The 24,108-nt window shown below is 43.2% G+C and overlaps 1 protein-coding gene across 3 annotated transcripts in view; it reads left to right on the top strand.

The window, feature by feature from the left end:
• Positions 1–24,108, top strand: part of DCX (doublecortin) — a 224,278-nt gene that overhangs the window by 13,316 nt on the left and 186,854 nt on the right. For 2 of the 3 annotated variants that reach the window (XM_058197009.1, XM_058197007.1), the window contains exon 1: positions 17,945–18,121. In XM_058197009.1, the coding sequence (XP_058052992.1) occupies positions 18,110–18,121 (12 nt within the window). In that variant the 5' untranslated portion in view covers positions 17,945–18,109. Of the gene's footprint in view, positions 1–17,930; positions 18,122–24,108 lie in introns of those variants that run through there. The other variant, XM_058197005.1, reaches the window with a different exon arrangement.

Genomic DNA, 24,108 nt, shown 5'->3' with positions numbered 1-24,108 from the left:
GCCCGGTCACCAGGCATACTTGTGGACTACCGCCAGCCGCCATTCCTTTCGTAACGGAGCCCTTGAGGCGTGTCTGCACAGCAGGATCTTTAAAATGGAAGCTGCAGCTGCCGCTTTAAGCGGAGAAGCTGCTTTGACAAGGCAGAGCCTGGACAGGGCAAGGAGAGGTGGAATGGCTTCTGGGGCCTTGGAATCGAGGCCCGCAAGCCAGAAGGCAACGGCAAAGCTCTTAAAGAGCTCCAGGGTCATGGCTAGACCTACCAAGGTGGCAGAATGAGAGGCAGCAAGGCGCCAGAAGGCCATCGATCGGGAAGTGGCCAGGGTGGGACAACCGTTGGGGAAAATTGAGGCATTTGACAGCAGGCCTCCACAGGCTCTATCTCCAGATGGTGCTGGAGAGCAACATTCGGCAGCTGAAGCCATTCTGCCCAGCAACAGTGAGTCATAGTTTGGTTCACATTCAGACCCCTTCTCTACCTCTTCTGCCTGGCAACATCCTTCAAGGCAAAGGGCTTCATCTAAGGAAGCAACCTTTACCCTGACTGCAGCAAGAATCCACTCATTGAAAGCCCAGTAATTTCAATTTCTTTCTGGCATGGAAGCCTTAATATCAGAGGCTATACAAAAGGGGATAGCAGCTGGCTTACAGCAGAGAGCTGCTTTAGTTATATCTGACCATCCCTTGTCTCTAGATTTCCCTCTGTTGACCCATGCTCTTGGGGAATTTTTGGACACACAGAGTCCAGACTCCCTGGCGTCCTCCAATCATTCTCTCTCAGGGGAGGACATGCCCAGAGAGTTAGAACTATTGGAGGATGAGGGCTTAAAACCTGACCAGCCTTTTCCAGCCAGCCTTGTTCAAATCCTTGCTGTACAAGGCTAGGCACACTGCACACCTAGCTGGCCATTTGCCAACTCCAGAGCTACCTCCAGATACAGCAGAACCTATGGGATTGCTGTTTTCAGAACCAACGGCAGAGGCCAAGGTGGTGCTTTCACCCAAGTTATTTTTGGACATGGTGCAAAGGCAGTGGGCCTCTCCAGGGGCGGGAGCAAACCCCAGCTCACTGGACAAAAGGGTCTACAATGTGGGCTGAGACTTGTCCAGGGCATTTCAGGTGCCTGCGGTGGATGCGCCCTCCATAATGTCAGATTTGCCAGAGGATAGCCTCTGGCCAGACAGGTGGAGCAGTCACTAAGGAAGCCCCACCAGGCTGCTGCTTGGGCTGTGAAAGCTGCAACAGCGGTCTCCTTCTTTAATAGGGTGTCATTAATTTGGTTGAGGCAACGGCAGGACAGAATTCCTGTGACTGATGTACAGTCTCATCAGGACCTGAACAAATTGTCAGCTGCCATGGAATTTTCTGTGGACACTACATTCAACATGGCACAGTTCGTCTCTAAGACCATCGTCTCTACAGTGGCTTCCAGGCAACTCCTGTGGTTCCGCCAGTGGCAGGCGGATGCCAAACATAAGTGGAGACTGGCCTCTGCCCCATTCTCGGGGGAGCAGTTATTTGGAGATTCCTTGGATCCAATACGGGTGGAATCATGGGACAAACGTAAGGTCCTCCCATCCCCTTCCTGGCAGGCAGACTTCCATCCATAACCTTACTTCCATCACCAGTTCTTTAAAGGGTCAGATAGCAGGTTTGGACCACAGCGACTGCAGTGTCCCTTTATGTAGAGGCAGGACCAGCAGCAGGATAGGGCAGGTAGGTATAAGCAGTTTCCCCCTAAACGGCACTTTCGAGGGGGAGAGACCATTCTTTCGGACGCCAGAAGTAATTACCACCCCGACTCTCCCATTGGGGGATGCCTAGCCAAGTTTGCCAGGCAATGGGAGAGCATTAGTACGGATGCATGGGTTCGGGAGATGGTCTGGTCCGGCCTCTCCTTGGAGTTCCTCTCCACACCCCTAAGGTTTTTCATTCCCTGTCCCATTTCAGGGAACAAGGACAAATGGGGACTCATGGAAACCGCTACTCAGCATCTGTTGGAGATCCATACAATCCAACTGGTTCCTGAGGACCAGCAGGGGATGGGATTCTATTCCATTCTCTTTGTAATTTTGAAACCCTTTGGTGGGGCCATGGGGTCCAAGGCAATTCTGGACCTGAAGAGGCTGAACCGTTTTATCATCTACAAGCGGTTCAAAATGCATTCACTTCAATCCATCTTGGACAGCATCAGAGAGGGCGACTTCCTCACTTCTATTGATCACACAGAGGCTTATCTCCATGTCCCTATTTTAACTGTGCCATAGGCAACATCTAAAGTTTTTTTATGCAGGCCATCACTATCATTATACAGCACTGCCATGTGGCCTGTCTTCAGCACCCAGGGCATTCACAAAGTTGCTAGCTGCCATGGCACCTACCGGCTCTCCCCATATGGGTACAGTGCTACCTGGATGATATTCTGATCAAGTCCGCCTTTGAACCCCAGATGTGGAAGGATCTCAGAATCACCATCCAGGTGCTTCAGAAACACGGGTTTTCTATTAACACCACCAAGAGCCATTTATCACCAACTAACTGGTTACTACATTTAGGAGTGGAGATTGACACCCTGGTGTGCAAAGTTCACCTCTCCCAGGAGCGCCAGGCAAGCATAAAGGAATTGGTGGGCCAGATCAGGAGAGACCGTATGGTGCCTCTAGCCACACTTTCACAACTACTGGGTAAGATGGTGTCCTGCATTTAGATCGTGCTTGGGCACTCTTGCACACCAGGTCTCTCCAGTGGCTCCTCCTCCCTCATCAGAGGGCAGGCAGGAGCACTTCCCCATCCAAAGTTAGGTTGCCACCAGAGGTGATCTGTTCCCTGAAATGGTGGGCTCCCCCACCAATCACTTAGGGTATGTTCTTCAAATAGCCAGAGCATCTGACGGTTACGAGTGATGCCTGTCTCTTGAAGGAGACAGATCTTCAATATAGAATGGCCCAAGGGTGGTGGTCACAGGCAGACCTGAGCCACGACATAAACTGGTTGAAACTCAGGGTAGTCCATCTGGCCCTTCGGCAGTTCCAGAACATAGTGTCGGATAGGCATGTCTTGATTCTAACTGACAATGTAGCTACTGAAGCGCATATTAACAGGCAGGGAGGAACCAAATCCAGGTCCCTTATGAGAGAGGCTGAGAGTCTGTGCTTCTGGGAAGAGAGGCTCCATTTGTCATTATGGGCAGAACACATTTCAGGGGCCATGAATGTACAGGCAGATTGGCTCAGCAGGGCCACAGTTGATCATGCAAAATGGTGCCTGCATTCGGCTTTATTTCGGGAGCTGACAGAGTGCTTCAGACAGCTGGCCGTGAACCTCTTCACAACTCCAGACAACGCCCAACTGACAAGATTTTTTGTGAGGTTTGTGGTTCCGGGAATGGAAGGGGTTGATGTGATTTGCAGCCCTTGGTTGGCAGGACTCCTCTATGTCTCCCTCCCCTTCCCCTCATCCCAAAGGTGGTAAGAAAGATTTTGGCAGAATGGGTGGAGGTGCTCCTTCTGGCTCCGCACTGGCCCCGGCGACTTTGGTTTCCTGACTTAGTTGCCCTCTTGTTGGCCAGTCCTTGGAGGATACTGCCAGGCAGAGTCTCCCTCAGCCAAGGGGCCTTGGTCCACTCAGACCCAGAGTGGCTCCAATTGACCACCTGGCATTTGAGTGGAGGTCTCTGAACCAGGACAGTTACTTCTCCAGGGTGATAGATACCATTCAAGCCTCAAGGAGAGCTTCCACAAACAGAATCTATGATGCTACTTAGAAGGCATTTTGCTCCTGGTGCTCCACTTGGACCCAACATCTGTCTCCGTGCCCCAGATACATGAATTTTTTCAGGTGGGGCTTTTGCCCAACATGATCCGTCACCAGGTGGCTTCCCTGTCATTGGTCCTTACTTGCAGGGGGCTGGACACCCTGGCTCAGCACCTGACCGTCTGCAGGTTCATTAGGGGTGCAACAAACCTTGGGCCTCCAGTGGTTCATTGATACCCTACTTGGGACCTCACTAAGGTATTGCAGGTGCTAACCGAGGCCCCATTCAAACTACTGAGAGTGACCACACTGTGCTTCCTAACCTGCAAGGTAGCTTTCCTGGTAGCCATTACATCGGCTCAACGGATATCTGAGTTGCCAGCAATCTTTGTGTCTTCCACCCTAACAGGGTGGTATTGCGTCTGGACCCTTCCTTCATACCGAAGATGAACTCATGGTTCCACAGGGTCCAAGAGCTTATCTTGCATGACTTCTGCCCCAATCCAGTGCATGCCCTGGAAAAGAAGTGGCACATGCTAGACATGAGGAGGGCACTCCGAATTTATATCAAGAGGACTTCCCCTTCAGGAAGACGGAGTCACTCTTTGTGTCACTCCAGCCAGCCTCCTTAGGAACCAAGGTCACTCCATCGATCCTGGGCCACTGGATTTGCAATCATATGAGATACAGGCCCATCCATTGCCCACGAGTATCACACCACACTCAAAAGTGTGGCGTGGGCAATGCAAGCCTCTCTTGAAGAGGTTTGCCATGCAGCTACATGGTCCTCCTCATCCCCTTTCATCAAGCACTATAAATTGGACAGCTATGCCTCGGCTGAGGTGGCCTTTGGCAGGCGGGTCCTTCAGAGAGTGCATGCGGATGAGGGGACCTCGGACCAGGCTGCAACCCACCTGTAAGGACACGATCGCTTTGGTATGTCCCATTCCTGGATGATGTCTCCACTGCAATAGAGAAGGGGCCTTGGTTCTACCTGATACATGCCTTCTCGTTGAGTGGAGACAGCATCTAGCCCCACGCTATTGACCGGCTGGTCCTCGGTGTATCAGGGGGAGTGTCAGCTCCGCTCGTCTTCTCCACTGTTGTTTAAGTGTTGTATTACTTAGTAGAGTACTTAGCTGTTTTATTACCTTGTTAAGTGTTTATAATCAAATGGATTATAAGGGTTTTTCCTTTCTTGAGTATCGATCGAAGGCAATCTGACGGAGAACTTCTGACCATGGCACGTTGAGTCTGTCTCTATGCCTTTGCCAAAAGGTGGGGACCATTGGTGTAGGCGTGTCCTCGCAGCTTTGACAGACTCAGTCCTATTGGCTAGCAGATGAGACAACCCATTCCTGGATGCTGTCTCCACTCAATGAGAAGGGGCATATCAGGTAGGACCAATGCCCCTTCTAAAAGAAAAAGAATGAAAGATAGGAAAGGGAGAGAGAGGGAGGGAGAGAGAGAGAGTTGTATCATGAACACTAATTCTATTGTAAGTTCACATGAACAGAATCTTATAAGACTGAAAGTATTTATTCTTTCCTTCCCTTTTTTAATTTCTGGAAAACTAGGGAGAGTCTATTCTGAAACGCTTCCTACACCTCCTTCTGTGAGCTGAGATACCTTTATATGCCAGTTGTCCAGTCTGTGGTTCTCCATTAATGGAGAGATAAGCAATTGAACTGACATGAAGATGGTTCCGCCAACAGGAATTTATCAGAACCACTTTGGTGCAGCAGCTGTAGTGCTGAACTTCTATTTAAAAAAGTCAGGGAGCTTCCTGAGTTTTGCTGCACTCTTCAGTCCATTCCCACAAACAAGTGAAACCATGGTTATTAGGTGATGCTGTCAAGCCAATCAAAAATATTAGTAAGTGGCAACCAGGGCACCAGAGGACAAGACAAGAAATAATGGATGGAAGCTTGTTAAAAAGAGATCCAACCTAGAACTAAGGAGAAATTTTCTGACAGTGAGAACTATGGAATAGCTTGCCTCCTGGAGTTGTGGATGCTCCATCACTAGAGGCTTTCAAAAATAGACTGGATAACCATTTGTCTGGGATGGAATAAGGTCTCCTGCCTTGAGCAGAGGGTTGGACTAGAAGACTCCCAAGCTCCCTTCCAGCCATGTGATTCTACTGTATGTTTTATGTTGGGTCAGTTCAGATGAAATAGCTGTCCTGTGATTACTGTGGTGACCTCTGCATCAATCCAGAAAATGTAAGCTCAAAACATCTGTCACACCCCAAAATTTGTTTTCTGGAATCATGGGAATGAGACAGTGGTGAATTCAACAACAGTAGTCCTTTCTTTGTGTAACTGAGTCATTTGGGGGAAAACAACATATGATTTTATTATGAATATGTCTTTATATCCAAACCATAAAAATTGGGATATTGTGGATGAGCAAGAGTGTTTTATTTAAAGGAGGGATCCCTATATATAGCCATGAGAAATTGACTCAGGAGAGTTCTCATGACCTTTTGCCCGGTGTGTTTGTCCCCATTTTCCTGTTTTGCTCCCAAAAGAACCCAAAATGATGTGCTTGTTTTCCTTTCCCAGATTATTCTCACAACAGCCTTGGCTTGACCACTCAAGATTCCAAGGTAATCTGTGAACTAAACAAAAGAATGGAATTATCCATCTCATAATCTTATTCACATTGCCAGAAATTGCATGTGAATCTTTGCTACAGATAGTCCTTGTCTTACAGCCTTCCATTCAATGATTGTTTGAAGTTACAACGGCACTGAAAAAGGTGACTTACATCCTTTGTTCACATATATGACCATTGCAGCAGCTCCATGGTCAACGGGATCAAAAATTGGCCTCTTGGCAATTGGCTGATATTTATGATGGTCAGAGTGTCTTGGGGTCATGTGATCACGGTCCAGGGCCACCATTTGAGTGGGGGAGGAGTGGACAGCTAGGACGCTCGTGCACGGGCATCAACGGCCACGCCGCCCTGCCATCCTGATGGGAAGGGGCTGCTGCCACCTGAGTTGTTGTTCCAGACACATGCCCACGGCCCATATCACATTGCTCCTGGGGCTGCCGCCTGGCTAGCAAGGCCCAGATTGTACCTGGCTGCTCATGGAGAGAAACAGCTGATCGTTGGATCATGGGTGGAAGCAGGAAACTGAGCGGGATAAGCCGAGATGGGCCGCTAGGGTCATGGCCAGACTGCAGCGGCCGTATTAGCAGCAAGGTAGGAGGGGAGGGGTGTATACCCAAGGGAGGTGGAGCACAATATAAGAAGTGGGTGAACTAACCATGGTAGCACAAACTTTAATTCCTTTTGGATGGTCGCTTCATGCCAGATCCGTGTTTCCAGATAAACAATTCTAACATCAATCTGTGTTGCTGGCTTTTCTTACGCGGGATGCCGGAACATGACATTGTGACTTTCTAACAAAGTGGAGAAGTCAGATTCACTTAACAACCGGTACTAACTTAGCCACTGCAGTGATTCATGTAACAACTGTGGTAAGAAAGGTTGTAAAACGGGGCAAAGTTCGCTTAACAACTGTCTCACATAGCAAGAGAAATTTTGGGCTCAATTGTGGTTGTAAGTTGAAGACCAGTTGCACTGTACTGCAGGATAATATCTGTCTTGCAGTCACTACATTGACGGTCCTGCCTCCCTGTGAGAACCTCTGGTCACATCTTGACAGGAGGTGAAAGGAGCCCAGATCAGAATTGGGACTTTCGTAAACATACTTTATTAAGGGCAATCACTGTAATTTATCTCGGTATTGTGGATTTTCATGGAACCTTATTGACATCCCTGTGGGATGCCTCCTTTACAGTGTGCATTTTATTAATTTATTCAATTTCTGACTCTTCTTTTGATCAGTAGTTCATCAGCAGACAGAACATTCTCATCTCCAACTTTATTTATTTATTTGTTGTTTGTTTGATTTCTATAGCCGCTCATCTCAGTAAATAACTCTGGCCTGCTTCCAGTTCAAAACATATATTACTGTTAAAAAATTAAAAAAACATTTTAAAATAATAAAAAAATAAAAAATAAAATAAAGCATTCCCCCCCCCCACCCACAACAGGGGACAGGTCATCAGTGTCAAAATAGTAGCTGCCATTGGTATGATTAAAACCCCAACCTTTTTTTTTTTCATAAAAAAGTTTTATTTTTACAAAACCCCCAACCCTTTATACATACATGGGACACCATTCTTTGGGATTACCCAACATAGTAAGTCAGGAACCATATTTTTTTTAAGTTTTTATTGGTTTTATTACAAGACACAACACAACAAAAACATACATAACATAAACACATAATCTGTGTTTTCTTATTACATGACGGTTTCGTTCCTTCAGCTTTTTACTTATACATTCCCCTTTTCCCTTCTTTTTTACTATCTTTGACTTTATTGTCCCTTTAAATCTAGTTTCATTTATGTACAATATTTTACACATTTGTTCTCTTCTCTTCTCCATCCTTTTTTCCTATTCAGTTTTCCTATTCTCCAACCACTCATACCATTTGGTCCATATTTCATAATATTCTGTCTCTTCCTTTTCCTTTATTTCTTTTGTTAATTTATCCATCTCTGCACAGTCCAGAAGATTGTTTTGTCTTCTTTTGGTATCTTTTCATTTTTCCAGAGCTGTGCGTAGGCAGTCCTTGTCGCCGTAATTATGTGTAATATCAAATACTGAATATCTTTACTATAAGCTCTGGTTAGTATCCCAAGTAAAAACATCTCTGGTTTCAAGTCTACCTTATGTCTACTTATTTCTTCTGTCCAGTTTCTGATTCTGGACCAAATTTTTTAGAACATAGTATGTTCTAGGAGTTTTTTTACATTTCCAGCAGTTTGGCGAATTATTAGGAAACATTTTAGCTAGTTGTATTGGTGTAAAATGCCATCTGTAAAACATTTTTAGCTGGTTTTTCTTGTAAGTTGTTGATAATGTCAATTTAATATTTATCTCTCATAATTTTTCCCATTTCTCCAGTTCTACGTTGTAGCCAAAGTTTTTTGCCCATCTAATCATGGTATCCTTAACTACTACTTCTTCTGTTTTATATCTAAGTAGATATTTGTATATATTGCTAATTAATTTTATTTCTGCTCCGTGAATGATTTTATCCAATTCTTGTGGTCCTTTTCGTACCTCATACCTTTTTTTATCTCTTACCACTTTGGATTGAATTTGTGTGAATGTTTACCAATCTATCACCCTACCCATATCTTGTTCTAATTCCTGTTTCATTTTCAATTCTCCCTGATCATTTATCAATTCCTTATATCTAATTATCTTTTTTTTTTATTTCTTTTTGTCACAACAGTATACAAAAACAATTGTCATAGATAAAACAACATATTTTGAAGAAAATATATACATATATGTAAAAAATATGCATCAACTATATCAATTTGATATGATGAAGGGAACAATAGGACAGGAACGGTAGGCACTTTTGTGCTCTTACGCACACCCCTTATTTTTCTCCAGTAAATTTGGATATATCAATGCTATGAGCCATAATTTTCAAAGCATAGTGGTTAGGTTCATCTTCCTTGCATTTTATAGAAGAGAAATAGAATAATCAGGGGCTTAATATATTTCAATGATCCTTCTGAAAGCTGGGTTGCAACTTCCCTTGTAGATCATGTTTCTTGGATCCATATCAAAAGTACAGCTGGACATGCCAGAAATGGTTGTAAATCACTGACTGATCAACCCCAGCAACTTTCAAGTGCCTCCTATCACATCAGCTTTTTGTGTGACTTTCATCAAAACAGTTGATGAACTGTTTATGTTGACTCTTCTTGGTGGCATGATCAAGGCTGAATTCAGCCACATGACAAGATAAATCCTATTCATTGGAGCTGCAAGAGGTGGCCTCATCTAGTATGAGCTCCAAATAGATAGATTAGATGGATTTTAGCTACAGTGGGGCAAAAAAGTATTTAGTCAGCCACCAGTTGTGCAAGTTCTCCCACTGAAAAAGATGAGAGAGGCCTGTAATTGTTATCATAGGTATACCTCAACTAGGAGAGACAACATGAGAAAACACATCCAGAAAATCACATTGTGTGATTTGTAACAAATTTATTTGCAAATTATGGTGGAAAATAAGTATTTGGTCAATATCAAAAGTTCATCTCAATACTTTGTTATATATCCTTTGTTGGCAATGACAGAGGTCAAACGTTTTCTGTACGTCTTCACAAGGTTTTCACACACTGTTACTGGTATGTTGGCCCATTCCTCCATGCAGATCTCCTCGAGAGCAGTGATGTTTTGGGGCTGTTGCTGGGCAACACGGACTTTCAACTCCCTCCAAAGGTTTTCTATGGGGTTGAGATCTGGTGACTGGCTAGGCCACTCCAGGACCTTGAAATGCTTCTTACGGAGCCACTCCTTCGTTGCCCGGGTGGTGTGTTTAGGATCATTGTCATGCTGAAAGACCCAGCCACGTTTCATCTTCAATGCCCTTGCTGATGGAAGGAGGTTTGCACTCAAAATCTCACGATACATGGCCCCATTCATTCTTTCCTTTACGTGGATCAGTCGTCCTGGTCCCTTTGCAGAGAAACAGCCCCACAGCATGATGTTGCCACTCCCATCCTTCACAGTAGGGATGGTGTTCTTTGGATGCAACTCAGCATTCTCTCTCCTCCAAACACGACGAGTTGAGTTTCTACCAAACAGTTCTACTTTGGTTTCATATGACCATATGACATTCTCCCAATCCTCTTCTGGATCATCCAAATGCTCTCTAGCAAACTTCAGACGGGCCCGGACATGTACTGGCTTAAGCAGGGGGACACGTCTGGCACTGCAGGATCTGAGTCCCTGGCGGTGTAGTGTGTTACTGATGGTAGCCTTTGTTACGTTGGTCCCAGCTCTCTGCAGGTCATTCACTAGGTCCCCCCGTGTGGTTCTGGGATATTTGCTCACCGTTCTTGTGATCATTTTGACCCCATGGGGTGAGATCTTGCATGGAGCCCCAGATCGAGGGAGATTATCAGTGGTCTTGTATGTCTTCCATTTTCTAATTATTCCTCCCACAGTTGATTTCTTCACACCAAGCTGCTTGCCTATTGCAGATTCAGTCTTCCCAGCCTGGTGCAGGTCTACAATTTTGTTTCTGGTGTCCTTCGACAGCTCTTTGGTCTTCACCATAGTGGAGTTTGGAGTGTGACTGTTTGAGGTTGTGGACAGGTGTCTTTTATACTGATAACAAGTTCAAACAGGTACCATTAATACAGGTAATGAGTGGAGAACAGAGGAGCCTCTTAAAGTAGAAGTTACAGGTCTGTGAGAGCCAGAAATCTTGCTTGTTTGTAGGTGACCAAATACTTATTTTCCACCATAATTTGCAAATAAATTCATTACAAATCAGACAATGTGATTTTCTGGATGTGTTTTCTCATGTTGTCTCTCCTAGTTGAGGTATACCTATGATGACAATTACAGGCCTCTCTCATCTTTTTCAGTGTGAGAACTTGCACAATTGGTGGCTGACTAAATACTTTTTTGCCCCACTGTATATGATAGACAGATATTAGATTGATAGATGATAGATAGATAGAAGACAGACAGACAGACAGATAGATAGATAGATAGATAAATAGATAGATAGATAGATAGAGATGATAGAATATACAATATAGAATACAGAATACCAAAGTTGGAAGGAATCTTGGAGGTCTTCTAAGTCAACACCCTGCCCAAGCAGAAGACCCCACACCATTCCAGACAACTGACTAGCCAATCTCTTCTTAAAAGCCTCTAGTGATGAAGCACCTACAACCTCTGGTTCCACTGATTAATTGTTCTCACTGACAGGAAATTTCTTCTTAGTTCTAAGTTGGATCTCTCTTTCATAAGATTCCATCTATTACTTCTTGTCTTGTCCTTAGATGCTTTGGAGAATAGGTTGTTCCCCTCTTCTTTGTGACAGTTAGCTAGTTAGCTACAGATAGGTAAAATAGATTGAGTGATAAAATAGATAGATCTGATAGACAATAGATAATTAGATATTCCTTATAGTGGTGCAATGATTAGAATGCAGTATTGCAGACTAACTTTGCCGAGTGCTAGAAGTTCGATCCTGACCTGCTCAAGATAACTCAGTCTTCCATCCTTCCGAGGTTGATAAAATGAGGACCAGACTGTTTGGGGCAGTATGTTGACTCTGTAAACTGCTTAGAGGGGGCTTTAAAGCACTGTGAAGCAGTTTATACATCTAAGTGCTATTGCTATATATTAGGTAGATAAGTTAGGTAAAATAGATAGATGAACTAAATTAGAGAGATCTCTGGATCCTGAGTGTCTCCGTACCCACAGTCATCAGGATTCAGTTGAAGCCTGTTGTCCAGTCTCCAAGCACTGCAAGAGGGTGGCTGCAGCATTCCCTGAGTCACCAGGGATGGAGATGTAGAGCTGAGTTTCATCATCATATTTACTTACTTGCTTACTTACTTTATCTATTTATTGTTTTCTTCTTTATTTTAAAAAATTTATTTACTTCAAATAATGTCAACATAACGTGCCGATAAAGGCAATTTAAAAGACATCTTTCCAGAAAAGTAAATGCAAAGAGAGGAAAGAACCACCAGATATTTGAATCAAATAAAATGTAAGGAAATCAAATGCTAATAAATATAACTGAAACTCTTGACATTCCCCCCACCCCCCACCCCCAAAAAAGCAAGCTAAGTTAATTCCTTACTTTCCATGCTTTCCTTTTTGATTCAAAGTTGCAGTTTTATTTGGGGATCTTCTTTGTCTCCAGAAAGGCAGGCAAGGGAGAAAGAAGAGAGGGAAAAATCTTCCCTAAAGCTGACAGCTTAACAAATTGAAAGTTAGAGAACCAACTGAGCAAACTTGTTTCAAATTGGTTTCTGTCCTCCTTTTTCCCCCAGTTCCAACACATGACTCTATTTTCAGTCCTCAAAAGTTTCTTCCTCTTCTTGCAAATCATTAAAGGATTTATCTCCAAAACTAAAGGAAACTTTCTTAAACAGATGCACAAATTGCCTTGTAAGAAATTGTTTCAGTATGACATTCTTCATCAACACATGTCCCCTACCTCTTTGATACTTAGTATTGTTCTTCTCACTTCAGGTTTTGCAATTGCCCAAAGTAAAAGACAAAACGGACTGAAATCCACTCCTTCCAAAATAACATTTACTCCCTTTGTGAACATAACACTCAACCAGCAATGATTTTTGAAGAGAGGGACCAGAGATTTGAGCCTGGAAGTTGTAGCTGAATCAACTCACACATAGGCTGAGTGATCCATTGGGCCATACTCTGAATTAACTTCTTCCTCCTTCTACAGGTAGTCCTAGACTTACAAACACCTGTTTAGTGACTGTTTGAAATTACAATGACATCAAAAAAAGTAACTTATGACCGTTTTTCACACTTTTGACTGTTGCAGCATCCCCATGGTCATGTGATCAATATTCAGATCCTTGGCAAGTGCCTCATATTTATGACGGTTGCAGTGTCCCAGGGTCATGTCATCCCCTATTGCAACCTTCTGAAAAGTAAAATCAATGGGGAAGCTAGATTCAATTAATAACTATGTCACTAATTTTACAACTGTAATGATTCACTTAACAACTGTGGCAAGAAAGGTTGTAAAATGATGCACTTAACATCTGTCTTATTTAGCAACAGAAATTTTGGGCTCAATTGTGGTCGTACGTCAAGGACTGTCTGTAATTGTTCTGGCCCTTCTAAGGAAGAGGGAGAGTTCTTATTAACAGAAAAAAGTCTTTAGAAATGTTTTTAAACACTTGCAATTTATTGTAAAATCATGGTGGGTATAAGGAAACATTGGGCATGTCTAATATGATCAATTATTTCCCAGATTATAAGACAATTAGCCATATATTTTACCTTTTAATGTTTCAGTTTTACCAGGTAGTCCTTAAAATTGGAATCAGAATTTCCATTGTTAAGCAAGGCAGTTGTTAAGCGAATCACATCTGATTTATGACTTTTTTTGCCAGTGCTCTTAAGTGAATCATATAATCTTTAAGCAAATCCACCTTCTGTCATGACTTTTCTTATTGGAAGCCAGATGGGAAGGTCGCAAAAGGCGATCTGGGAAACAGCAACTATTATAAATACCTGCTGGTTTCCAAGCACTTGAATTTTAATCACATAATGGTGGGGCTATAAGTCCAAGGATCACTTGGATAAGTCACTTTTTTCAGTGCCATTGTAACTTTGAATGGTTGTAAATTGAGGACTATCTGTATTTTTTGTTGTTGGTTGTAGAGTATGAAAAGGGAAAGAATGGAAGCTGGTGAAGTGACAATCTCTGACTTTTATTCCAGTGAAAGCACCAATAAATACAGGAAATATGGAAGGACCCATCAGGGCTAGGAAACTTGTTCTTTTGTAGCATTGCCTTGAAAGATGGGAAGAAGAAGAAGAAACCAGGGGGTATCAAGGGTCGGATTCCAGATGGTTGTTAGAGAGAACCTCTTGATATGTGCCTCTTCTTCAATCTCCAAGATCAATTTACTTATCTAACCTTCTTATTTCTGCTAGAGAATGTGGTGATGGCAAGAGAATTTAATAGCCAGACCTGATACAAAGCTGTAGCAGAACAAATGCAAACTGTCCACATGTCTGGCTTGAGAGATGCGCTGCACAGGCAGGACCAATGTCTTTTACCACCTGATTCTGGTTGCTAGGCAACGCTCCTTGCAGAGGACAGCTAATCTCGTCAATGAGTATTCCTGGACTTTAAAAGAATAGCTAACTGCGCCAATACCAAGCCACAATATTATTATCTGGGCATTTTCTCTCTTCCATAAACCCAAGGTTTGTTTTTAAATTGAGCTGTCATGGTTTTTACTTGCCTGTAGGTTGGCTGACTGAGTTCTTCAATGCTGTAATGAATACTGGCCATGTACCAACTGATTGGTCAACAAGTGTAACAGTTCCCATTTTTAAGAACAAGGGTGACCCAATTGACTGTGCCAACTATCATCCAATCTGCCTTCTGTCTCACACTATGAAGATCTTTGAGAGAATACTTCTCTCAAGAGAGACTCTTCCTCAACATCAAGAAAACTGAGTATTTAGAGACTGTCACCACCCCTGGAATGCTTCAAATCAATAGAGAAAACTTAAAGAAGGTGGACATTTTTCGGTATCTGGGATCCCAACTCCAAGGCAATGGTGAGGTGCGAGCAAGAGTGAATGAAGCCTGGATGCGTTGGTGTGTTATGTGACAGACGAATGCCAACCCCTTCTTAAATCTAATATTTACAAGACAACCATCCACCCTGTTCCACTGTATGGCACTGAATAATGGGCAGCAACAACAGGGTGTCAGGGTTCCAAGGAACACCACCAACGAAATAAAACTCTGAGGCTTGCTGTTTCTCAAAGTTCCAATTTATTAGAGATGTCATGTTGGCACATCTGGGAAAACCCGAATCTGAAAGCTTCCAGATTTTCCACACCCAGCTGACAGTTCATAGCCCTGCCCCAAACCCAGAAGTTCATCACATTGTCCAATCAACTCTTCACACTCAACTGGATACAATCTTCAGGCAGTCTATATCAGATGCAGGCAAAAGTCCTTGAATACAGAATGTTGTTATGAGTTATTATGTTACTACCGCTCCAACAACAACCCCCTCCCAACTTCCCCAGCTAAAATATGTGGCAGTTAAGAAGCAAAAAAGAAAATTGTCTTCCAAAACTGACACAGGGATCTATCTCCATGCCATGGAAATGTGAATGCTCCATTGGATAGCAGGCATCTCTTTTCTTGACCACATCACAAGATGACACCATTCAGCAACATTTTGTTGTGGCACCAATTATAGAGAAGATGAAAGAAGGCCAGTTCCACTGGTATGGACATGTCCTAAGAGCAGCACCTTCCACTGTGGCCAAGACTGCCTACCAACTAGAAGTCAATGGTCAGTGACCTTGTGGGCGCCCAAAATAGAGATGGCAAGATACCATCAACAAAGATATGCAAGCCACGGTTCTGTACCCTGGAGACACAGCTGACCATGCAAAGTGGTGTTCAATGATCTAAAAAGCGGACCCTGCACTTGTGGGAATACACTAGGAAGAAGAAGAAGATTTTTTTACCTATCCACGGTAACGTAAAAGTTCATTATAAATTCAGCAAGTGAATGTTGTTAGGATAGGACCACTGTCAGGATTGCCACCGTGCTATACCAGCCACGTTTAGCCAGATGCCAGTCTGCCATAGCCAGTGGAGGGGGAGAGAGCTGCAGGAAGGTAGAGGGGAAGCTGGGATAAGGGGAATCGAAACTACTCTTCGTGCCGTCCCATGGAAGCCACTGGCTGTTTCAAAGTCATGGAATGAGAAACGAGGAGGAAGTACTAGCACTTCTTTGTCAAGTGGGTAGCAAATATAATTTAAAACTTGAACTAAATTTTAAGAAAATTAAATTTTAAATAATTTTGCAGATGTTTCTGTGTGCACTGGTGTGGATATTCACTGAGCTCCACAGTCAAGAGCAGGAAATCAGTAGTCCAGGTAATTCAAATAAATATATAAGTTTAATGTATGCTAAAGCTCTCTACAAGAATCTGAACTACTAACGGTTAAGGCAAATTAATGGTAGATAAAAAGTCAATGTAATCCAAGGAGGGCTGGATTTAGTTCTTTTGTGAGGAGGAGGAAGGAACTTGAAACTGTATTTGACCCCTTCCTCAGGCTCAGCCTGGTCATCTCCTACACCCATGTGGGATATGATTGAATGTCCTGTCTTTCATTGCATAATCCTTCTCCAACACCAGTAGCTTTCCTAATTCTAGTTTTTTTTTTTCAGTCCCAAAGGAAAACATCAGGAGCAGCATCATGTATCCTTTTCAGATGTGGAAGTCAAGGAGTCAGAGAAAAGTTATAGGAACATTGCTGTTTTGCAACCATAGGGGAAAATCAAAAACACCCCCAAGGAGGATCTGTAAATATGCATAGATGAAAAAATGCTAGCAATTGAACCAATAATGTTGGAAACATGGGAGAAAATCTGGGTTAGAAATGTTAAGTTTACACAAGCACAAAATCTTAAGGGAAAATTTTTATAAGATGTTTTATAGTTGGCACTTAGATCCCAAAAAATTATCATGTATGTATCCTGATATCCAAGCGAAATGTTGGAGAGGTGACTGTGATGATGCTACATATTTTCATATTTGGTGGACTTGCAAGAAAATTAAGGCCTTTTGGATAAGAATTTGGTGGATTATTCAAAATGTCCTGAAGAAGAAGATAAAGTTCCTGCTGCAATTTTTCCTTTTGGGAATTATAACGGATTGTACAGTGACTGAGATTAAATTGATTTTGAACTTAATAACAGCTGCAAGGCTGTTGATTGGACAATATTGGAAGAAAAAAGAGTTACCTACAATAGAAGAATGGATATTGAAAGTTACTAACTTGGCTGAGATAGCTAAAATCTCAGCCTTTTTGAAAGATAATACGCACGAAAGATATTTAATTGAATGGAAAAAATGGATTGATTATTTACAAAATAGATATCAAATTAAGAGATATCAGATTGCCTTTGAATAATTAGGGGAGTTAGGAAATGAAAAGACTTGGATGAGATTAATTGGATTAGAAGGTAAAATTTTATTCTATGTTTGGTTTATGTATAACAATACCTTGTGATTGACCTGGGAAGCCGGGGAGGGAGGGGAAGGGGTTTTGAGGGGAGGGGGAGAAAAGGGGGGGAAATGTTTTTGTTTGTTAAAACTTTTTCAATAAAAAAGAAAAAGAAAAAATGCTAGCAATTGTGCAGTTTTAGAAGATATGATTTTGAGAGGTGTTTGAACTGTTGCTTCTCAACTAGTTTTTGGCTTTAAAATGTTTCCATTGTCAGGTCTATGAAATCAGGAAGTCCAGGCAGTTCAGAACAATATAGGTTTATTTATACTAATGCTGTCTATAAGAATCTGAATTACTGACTGTCAAAGCAAATTGTTCTAATTTTTCTTTCTTTTCTTTGTCTCTAATTGTTCCTTTTTTCTTTCTTTTTTTGCACATCTATTCTTTATTCTTCAAACATATCTTTTTCATTAGTTTTTAACTCTTATAAGTGTATTCTTTAATAAACATTATTATAGAAATAAGCAAACACTCAGAGCATTCTTTTTTTTCTCTTCTTTTAGACTTTATTCAGCTGCCTCTTTCCACCTCTCAATGGTGTCTCTAACCTGAAGCACGGAGCTCCGGTGTTGGGTGTCTTGGGAGTGGTAACTCTGAGTTACATACACCAGGTCGCTATGCAGCTAAAGAAAACTCCAGAGGCAACAGTTCAGAGCCAAGAGAGAGCTTGGAGCAAGAGATTATGGTCATCCTGGTAAGCAGCTCAAAGGTCTCAGCCTGAGTGCTGAGGGTCTGGCGTTAATTCTCAAATCATCTTCCTAAAGTTAAGGCTTTGTTTCCTAAACAAGCTTTTTCATGAGACCAGGGAAGACCTGAACAAAGGATACATGAGAAATTAAATAGGGGGAGAAAGCTATTTTTGCTATCCAAACATGCCTTGTTGGTTTTCCAAAATGTTTGTGGGATGTTAGTCCTTTTTCATATGTCAGTGTAGAATCGTGAGATGTAAAGCAGGTAATCTTAGATTGGAAGAACTCTCCTTTTTTACCACTAGATGGCAAAATTCAATTGAAGTCGTTCATGACTACCTCTTTTAAGTATTGTGAGATAAATCTAGAAGGAAAGTGACATCTAAAATAAATGCATGTAACCACAACAAAGTTAGGCAGAACAACAAGAAAACAAACACACTCTGGTTGTTTGCTTCTGTTTGGGAGGCTGGGAATATTGCCAAGAAGACAAGAAGGAGAGAAGAAGGAGAATTGAAAATAAGAAAGAGAGAAAAGAGAAAATGAATGAATGAATGAGAAAAAGGAAGGAAGGAAGGAAGGAAGGAAGGAAGGAAGGAAGGAAGGAAGGAAGGAAGGAAGGAAGGAAAGAAGGAAGGGGAGTCTGTAATAGACATTAGGCAACTGGTCAAAAGTCAAGGACTATCGTTTTTTTGTATGTTTGCATTTGAACTTCTGGGTAGCATCGACTTGGCCACAATGGATCAAAATGCTAAGCAAGAGAGAACCTTGGTTGAGAGAGTACCCACAACTTTCCTTCTTTTCTGGTGATTTGAATTGGCTTGATGAACGTGGAAAGTAATCCCAAGAGTTGGATTATGTTTGTGCTTATTGAAGCTGTTTTGGTCCAATCATTGGAAAAAAATTTCAAGCCATGGGAAAAAAATAAAAAGTATGCACAAAGCAAGAGGTGGGAAATGAATTTGCTGTGTGGGAATAAAAGAAAAGGGGTGTGCCTGCCTGCTAGAATTATATTCCCCCTGAGATCCACATGGCCTGCCCCATAGGTGTGTTGGAGGCCCATGAAGCCCAGGTTGAAGCCCCTTCTAAGTCATGCAGGTACACCTCTTTTTGTTGTCTAGCTTTGCCATCTTTTGTTTATCTTCATTGTTGTGTTTTTTTATTGCTATTTTTCTTTGTTTTGTGATTAACCTGGAATCACTGGGTGTTGGGCAATGTGCAAATGTAATCAAGAGGAGAGATGAGGGAGAGGGGGAAAGGAGAAGCTAGAGATGTAGTGCTGAATGAGTGTTGGGCATAGTGTTGGATCAGTGGTAGCTGTAGTGCTAAATCAATATTAGATGTAGTGATAATAATACCCTAATCAAGGACCTACCTACGAGAAAGCCACTCTTCCACCAACACTGTCAAGGCAAGCTACAGGTAGTCTCGACTAATGACAATTGTGCCCAAAATGTATGTTGCTAAGTGAGAGATTTGTTAAGTGAGTTTTGCCCTATTTTATGACCTTTCTTGCCATAGTTGTTAAATTAATCACTACAATTGTTAAGTCAGCAACATGTTTGTTAAGTGACTCTGGCTTCCTCATTGACTTTGCTTGTCAGAAGATTGCAAAAGATGATCACATGACCCCGGGACATAACTCTCATAAATATGAGGCAGTTGCCAAGAGTCTGAATTTTGATCATGTGACTGTGGGGATGCTGCAATGGTCATGTGAAAAATAATCATAAATCAGTTTTCAGTTCTGTTATAATTTTGAACAGTCATTAAACAAGTGGTATAAAATCGAGGACTACCTGTATTTTATATAAACAGGGAGCAAACCCCACACTCCTGTGAAAGCCCAGGACCAGAGGTGGGTTTTAGCAGGTGCTGACCAGTTTTGGAGAATCGGTAGTGGAAATTTTGAGTAGTTCGGAGAACTGGTAGTAAAAATTCTGACTGGCCCCACCCCCATCTAGTCTCTGCCTCCCAAGTCCCAGCTGATCGGGAGGAAATGGGAATTTTGCAGCAACCTTCCCCTGGAGTGGGGTGGGAATGGATATTTTGCAGTATCCTTCCCCTGCCACGGCCCCCCCAAGCCACACCATGTCCACCAGGCCACATCCACAGAACCGGTAGTAAAAAATTTTTGAAACCCACCACTGCCCAGGACCACATGTGAAGTTCTAATTAAACTGATTTATTACTAGTGCTTATGTGCCCTTAGATGCTTTGGAAAATAGATTGATACCCTCTTCTCTGTGACAGGCCCTCAAATATTGGAAGACAACTATCACGTCACACCTTTTCTTTATCAGACTTGGCATACCCAGGAGGTAGGGAAGGGAAGGGAAGAAGGGAGGGAGGAAAGAAGGAGGGAGGGAGGGAAGAAAAAAGGACAGGGAAGGAAGGAAGGAAAGAAGGAAAAGAAGCAGGGAGGTGACAGAAATGAAGGAAGAGGAGGGAAGGAAGGAATGAGGGAAGGTGGAAGGAGAGAGAGAGAGAGAGAGAGAGAGAGAAAGAAAGAAAGAAAGAAAGAAAGACAATAAAACTATATGAATTACTTCCAACCTTCTTTTTAACAATTACAGTCTCATTATCCCTCTTCCTAGATGTTATTCAAATCCTTTCAGCTTCTCTCTGAATCCACATCTTTTTAAATCTTCAAATCCATAAATTTTTGTTTCATTCCTTTCTTCTTTCAGCAAAAATGACCATATAAGGTTTCGATCCTTTCAGGGAAGCTTTTGTTGTTCCTTTTCCCTCTGACTAGAGAGGTCACTTTGCCCTTCCTACGTATTATGACATTTTCACAATGCAGACCTTCACTGTAGAAATGTCATTATTCTTCCACTGTGGTACATAACAATAACCTTGCTGACCTGGTATGCCATTCTGATGAAAGCAATGAGTGCTTGAGGAGGCACGTGGTGCCCATGGTAGTAGGTGGCTTAAAAAAACCTGCCCAGACCGAGACAATTGACACTATATTGAAAATTATTGTTCTGACCTAGGCTTCCTGATACAATAAAAGCACACAATGAGTCCCAAAAACCGTCTTTTTATTTCCACTGCTGTGAATACTGCTCATTCAGAGCCTGTTCATTCCCTATCTATCACGGTGGGGTCCCAAATAATTGTAAAGAGTCCGACAGAAATCTGCCACAGTTCTTCTGGATAATGGTGATAAACATCCACCTTTATCTCCTTTGACATGCTGCCAAGACCTAACTGGCAATTAAGTTTGCAAAGCCACATGGAGCACAGAGTCAACACAGAGCTGCAGTCTTGAAACCGGCCGGCACGAACAACAGTTGCTTTCTGCAAAGGGGTCACGTGCCCTTGTTCCTCCTTTATGTCTTATGAGAGAGGTCAATCATCTCCAAGCCCTACTCCCGAGTTGTCCTTTTTGTTTTAATTGTTCTTGCTTTCTGGCAGCTCTATGCATGCGCACACTGGGAACAGACTCCCCCGTTCCTCTGCCTCTCTGATGTCCAACTCTGGAGGCTCCATAGTCCTCACATAACTCTCAGATGGCCCTGGCCCCATCTCTGCGTCCGATGCAGAGCCCTCATCCGAGCCTTCCCCAGACTCCAGGACTGGCCCATGTTCCTCCCTGGCCTCCTCACTGTCCGACTGCTGCCAGCTCTGCAGGCCGCCGGTGGACCACAACAATTATTTGGTCATAACTACAAGCATCAACGGCACTCCATTCCTGTCAATTTACCTTCTTGCGTTTCAGGTACATTTATTTATTTATTTGTATCTTGCCTTTATTATTTTTACAGGCAGCAAATATGTCCAACACACTTTCCTCATCCTATTTTCTCCACAACAACCCTGTGAGGTGGGTTTGGTTCAGAAAGAATGACTGGTCCAAAGCAGGGGTTTCAAGCTAAGCTGTCTCTTTGATCCTGGTGAAAGGCCCCCTCCTTCCTGGGACTCTGGACTATTCTACGATACTTGCCTCCCCAAATGGTTGTTAAGGTATTGTACTACCAGGGTACCTTGGCAATGTGGATAAGTCCTATCTTGTAAATTGCTCCTTGAATTTCATCCAAATAGAGTTTTAGGATGCTGAATTTCATCTTAGTGCCACCTGATGGATGTTTTTGCATCCATTTAAAATCCACAAATGACTGCTTTTTAAAAAAATAAAAATGTACCATATTTTTCGTTGTATAAGACGCACTGGAATATAAGACGCACCTTAATTTTGGGGGAGGAAAACAAGAAAACAAGAATTCTACCTCTGCCTATCAGCATCAGGATCAGCCATGTCTGGACTTCCACTTGATTTTGATAACGAGCAGCACAGTTATCTGTTTAAAACAAACCCTATAATTCTACATGCATTTAACTGAAATGAGTGGGGTGGGGGATGATTTTCTTTTTTCTTTTTTTTTTAGAATTTAAGTTTTATTAATTAGGCAGTACAGTGATAAATTACAAATATGTCTTAGCATTGCAAACATCTTTAGTCCATTATCCATTGCCAGGTCAGAATCCTAAAGTCAAATCCATATTATGAAACAAAGTGCATAGCTAAATGCAACCTCAGCAACAAACTGCACAGATCAAACAATGTATTTGAAGCTGTAGATGTTGTCGCAAGATAATCTTTTGCCTTTACAGCGGCCACATAGCTCTTGCCGATGGGGGTCTCTTGAGGTCGATGTGCCTTTTTTTCTGAGGACAGGAGCAGCAAGTCTTTGAACAGATATGGCATTGAATTGCTTCTACTTTATAGGGATTAAAGCTCTTTTGGCACTTACGACAAAGCTGCTTAAAGTATACCAGAAATGCATCACACATAGGCACTTTTCCATCTGGTCTTACAGTCATTGCAATGGAAATAGCCATATTTCTGTTCTAAGAACTGGAAGGTGGTTGTTTTGTCCCCCTCCCCACCTCACAGAGAAGATTCAGAGACGCGTGTCCCACAGTCCTTTATATTTACAACAGACCTGACTTTCTGTAGTGGATGACAGACTTGGCAGCGACAGTGCAAAGGCCTGCCAAGTTCCGAGTTCCTTATCTCTTATGGAGACAGAAGCCCACGTGTCCAAAATCCGTTGCCAAGAGCTCACAGAAAAATCCTTTGCACAGTCCAGGCCTTTTAACTCCCAAACGACTGATCTGCAGTTCACACTTGGTAGCTTTTTGTCCGTCACAAGGGCCCGATGGCAACTCCACCCGCTTTTATCCCCTGTGGGGTGTGGCTCAGTGACTCAGCAATCTCTGGGCCTGCCACACCTCTTCCTTTGCTGCGCACACTTATCTTTTCGTCGCTGCCTCGGGTCAATCCAGGATTGATCTTCAGCAGCTGGAACCTGAGGCATTGCCAGGGAGGAGGAGGGTCCGGGAGAGGGAGGCCTTGTCAGCTCCTCCTCCTGGCCTGTAGCTGGAACCTGGGGCGGTGCCAGAGAGGAGGGTCCTGGGGAGGGAGGCCTTGTCAGCTCCTCCTCCTGGCCTGTAGCTGGAACCTGGGGCGGTGCCAGAGAGGAGGGTCCTGGGGAGGGAGGCCTTGTCAGTTCCTCCCCATCACTCTCAGAGTCATCCTCCTCCATGAGGACAGGCTCGGAGGCCAGAGTCACAACAGTGGTTCTTCTACCCTCTTCGTCGAGGTGACTCCCACCTTCCTCAGCCTCGCCTCCTTGTCCGACCGGCTGCTGGGCAGAGTATCCGATGTCATGTCCCAGCAGCTCGTCCTCCGCTCCCACCTTTTCTTTGACACAGCCCTCCCCCTTCTCTACAGATGTTCCCTTTTCCTTGGACTCCTGGTTGAACTGAAAGGAAGGCGGCCCTTCAGGGTGCGCCTTTGGTTTCTCCGCCGCTTCGGGCAAGGTGAAGAGGCGGCGACCAAGCATGGGCAAGTAGAAGCCTGGGAGCGATGGCTCCCGGCTGAGTTGGCCCGAGGGGCTTTAAGGTCGGACAGCCTGGAGCGGCTGGGATCCGAGCGAACATTGCACTGTGGTGTCTGCCCATGGATTCACCTGAATGCCCA

Source organism: Ahaetulla prasina, chromosome 11 (assembly GCF_028640845.1).
Source record: "Ahaetulla prasina isolate Xishuangbanna chromosome 11, ASM2864084v1, whole genome shotgun sequence".
Classification (NCBI taxonomy): Eukaryota; Metazoa; Chordata; class Lepidosauria; order Squamata; family Colubridae; genus Ahaetulla; species Ahaetulla prasina.
The sequence above is the reverse complement of the archived record's forward strand: the minus strand, read 5'-3'. Positions and strand labels throughout refer to the sequence as shown.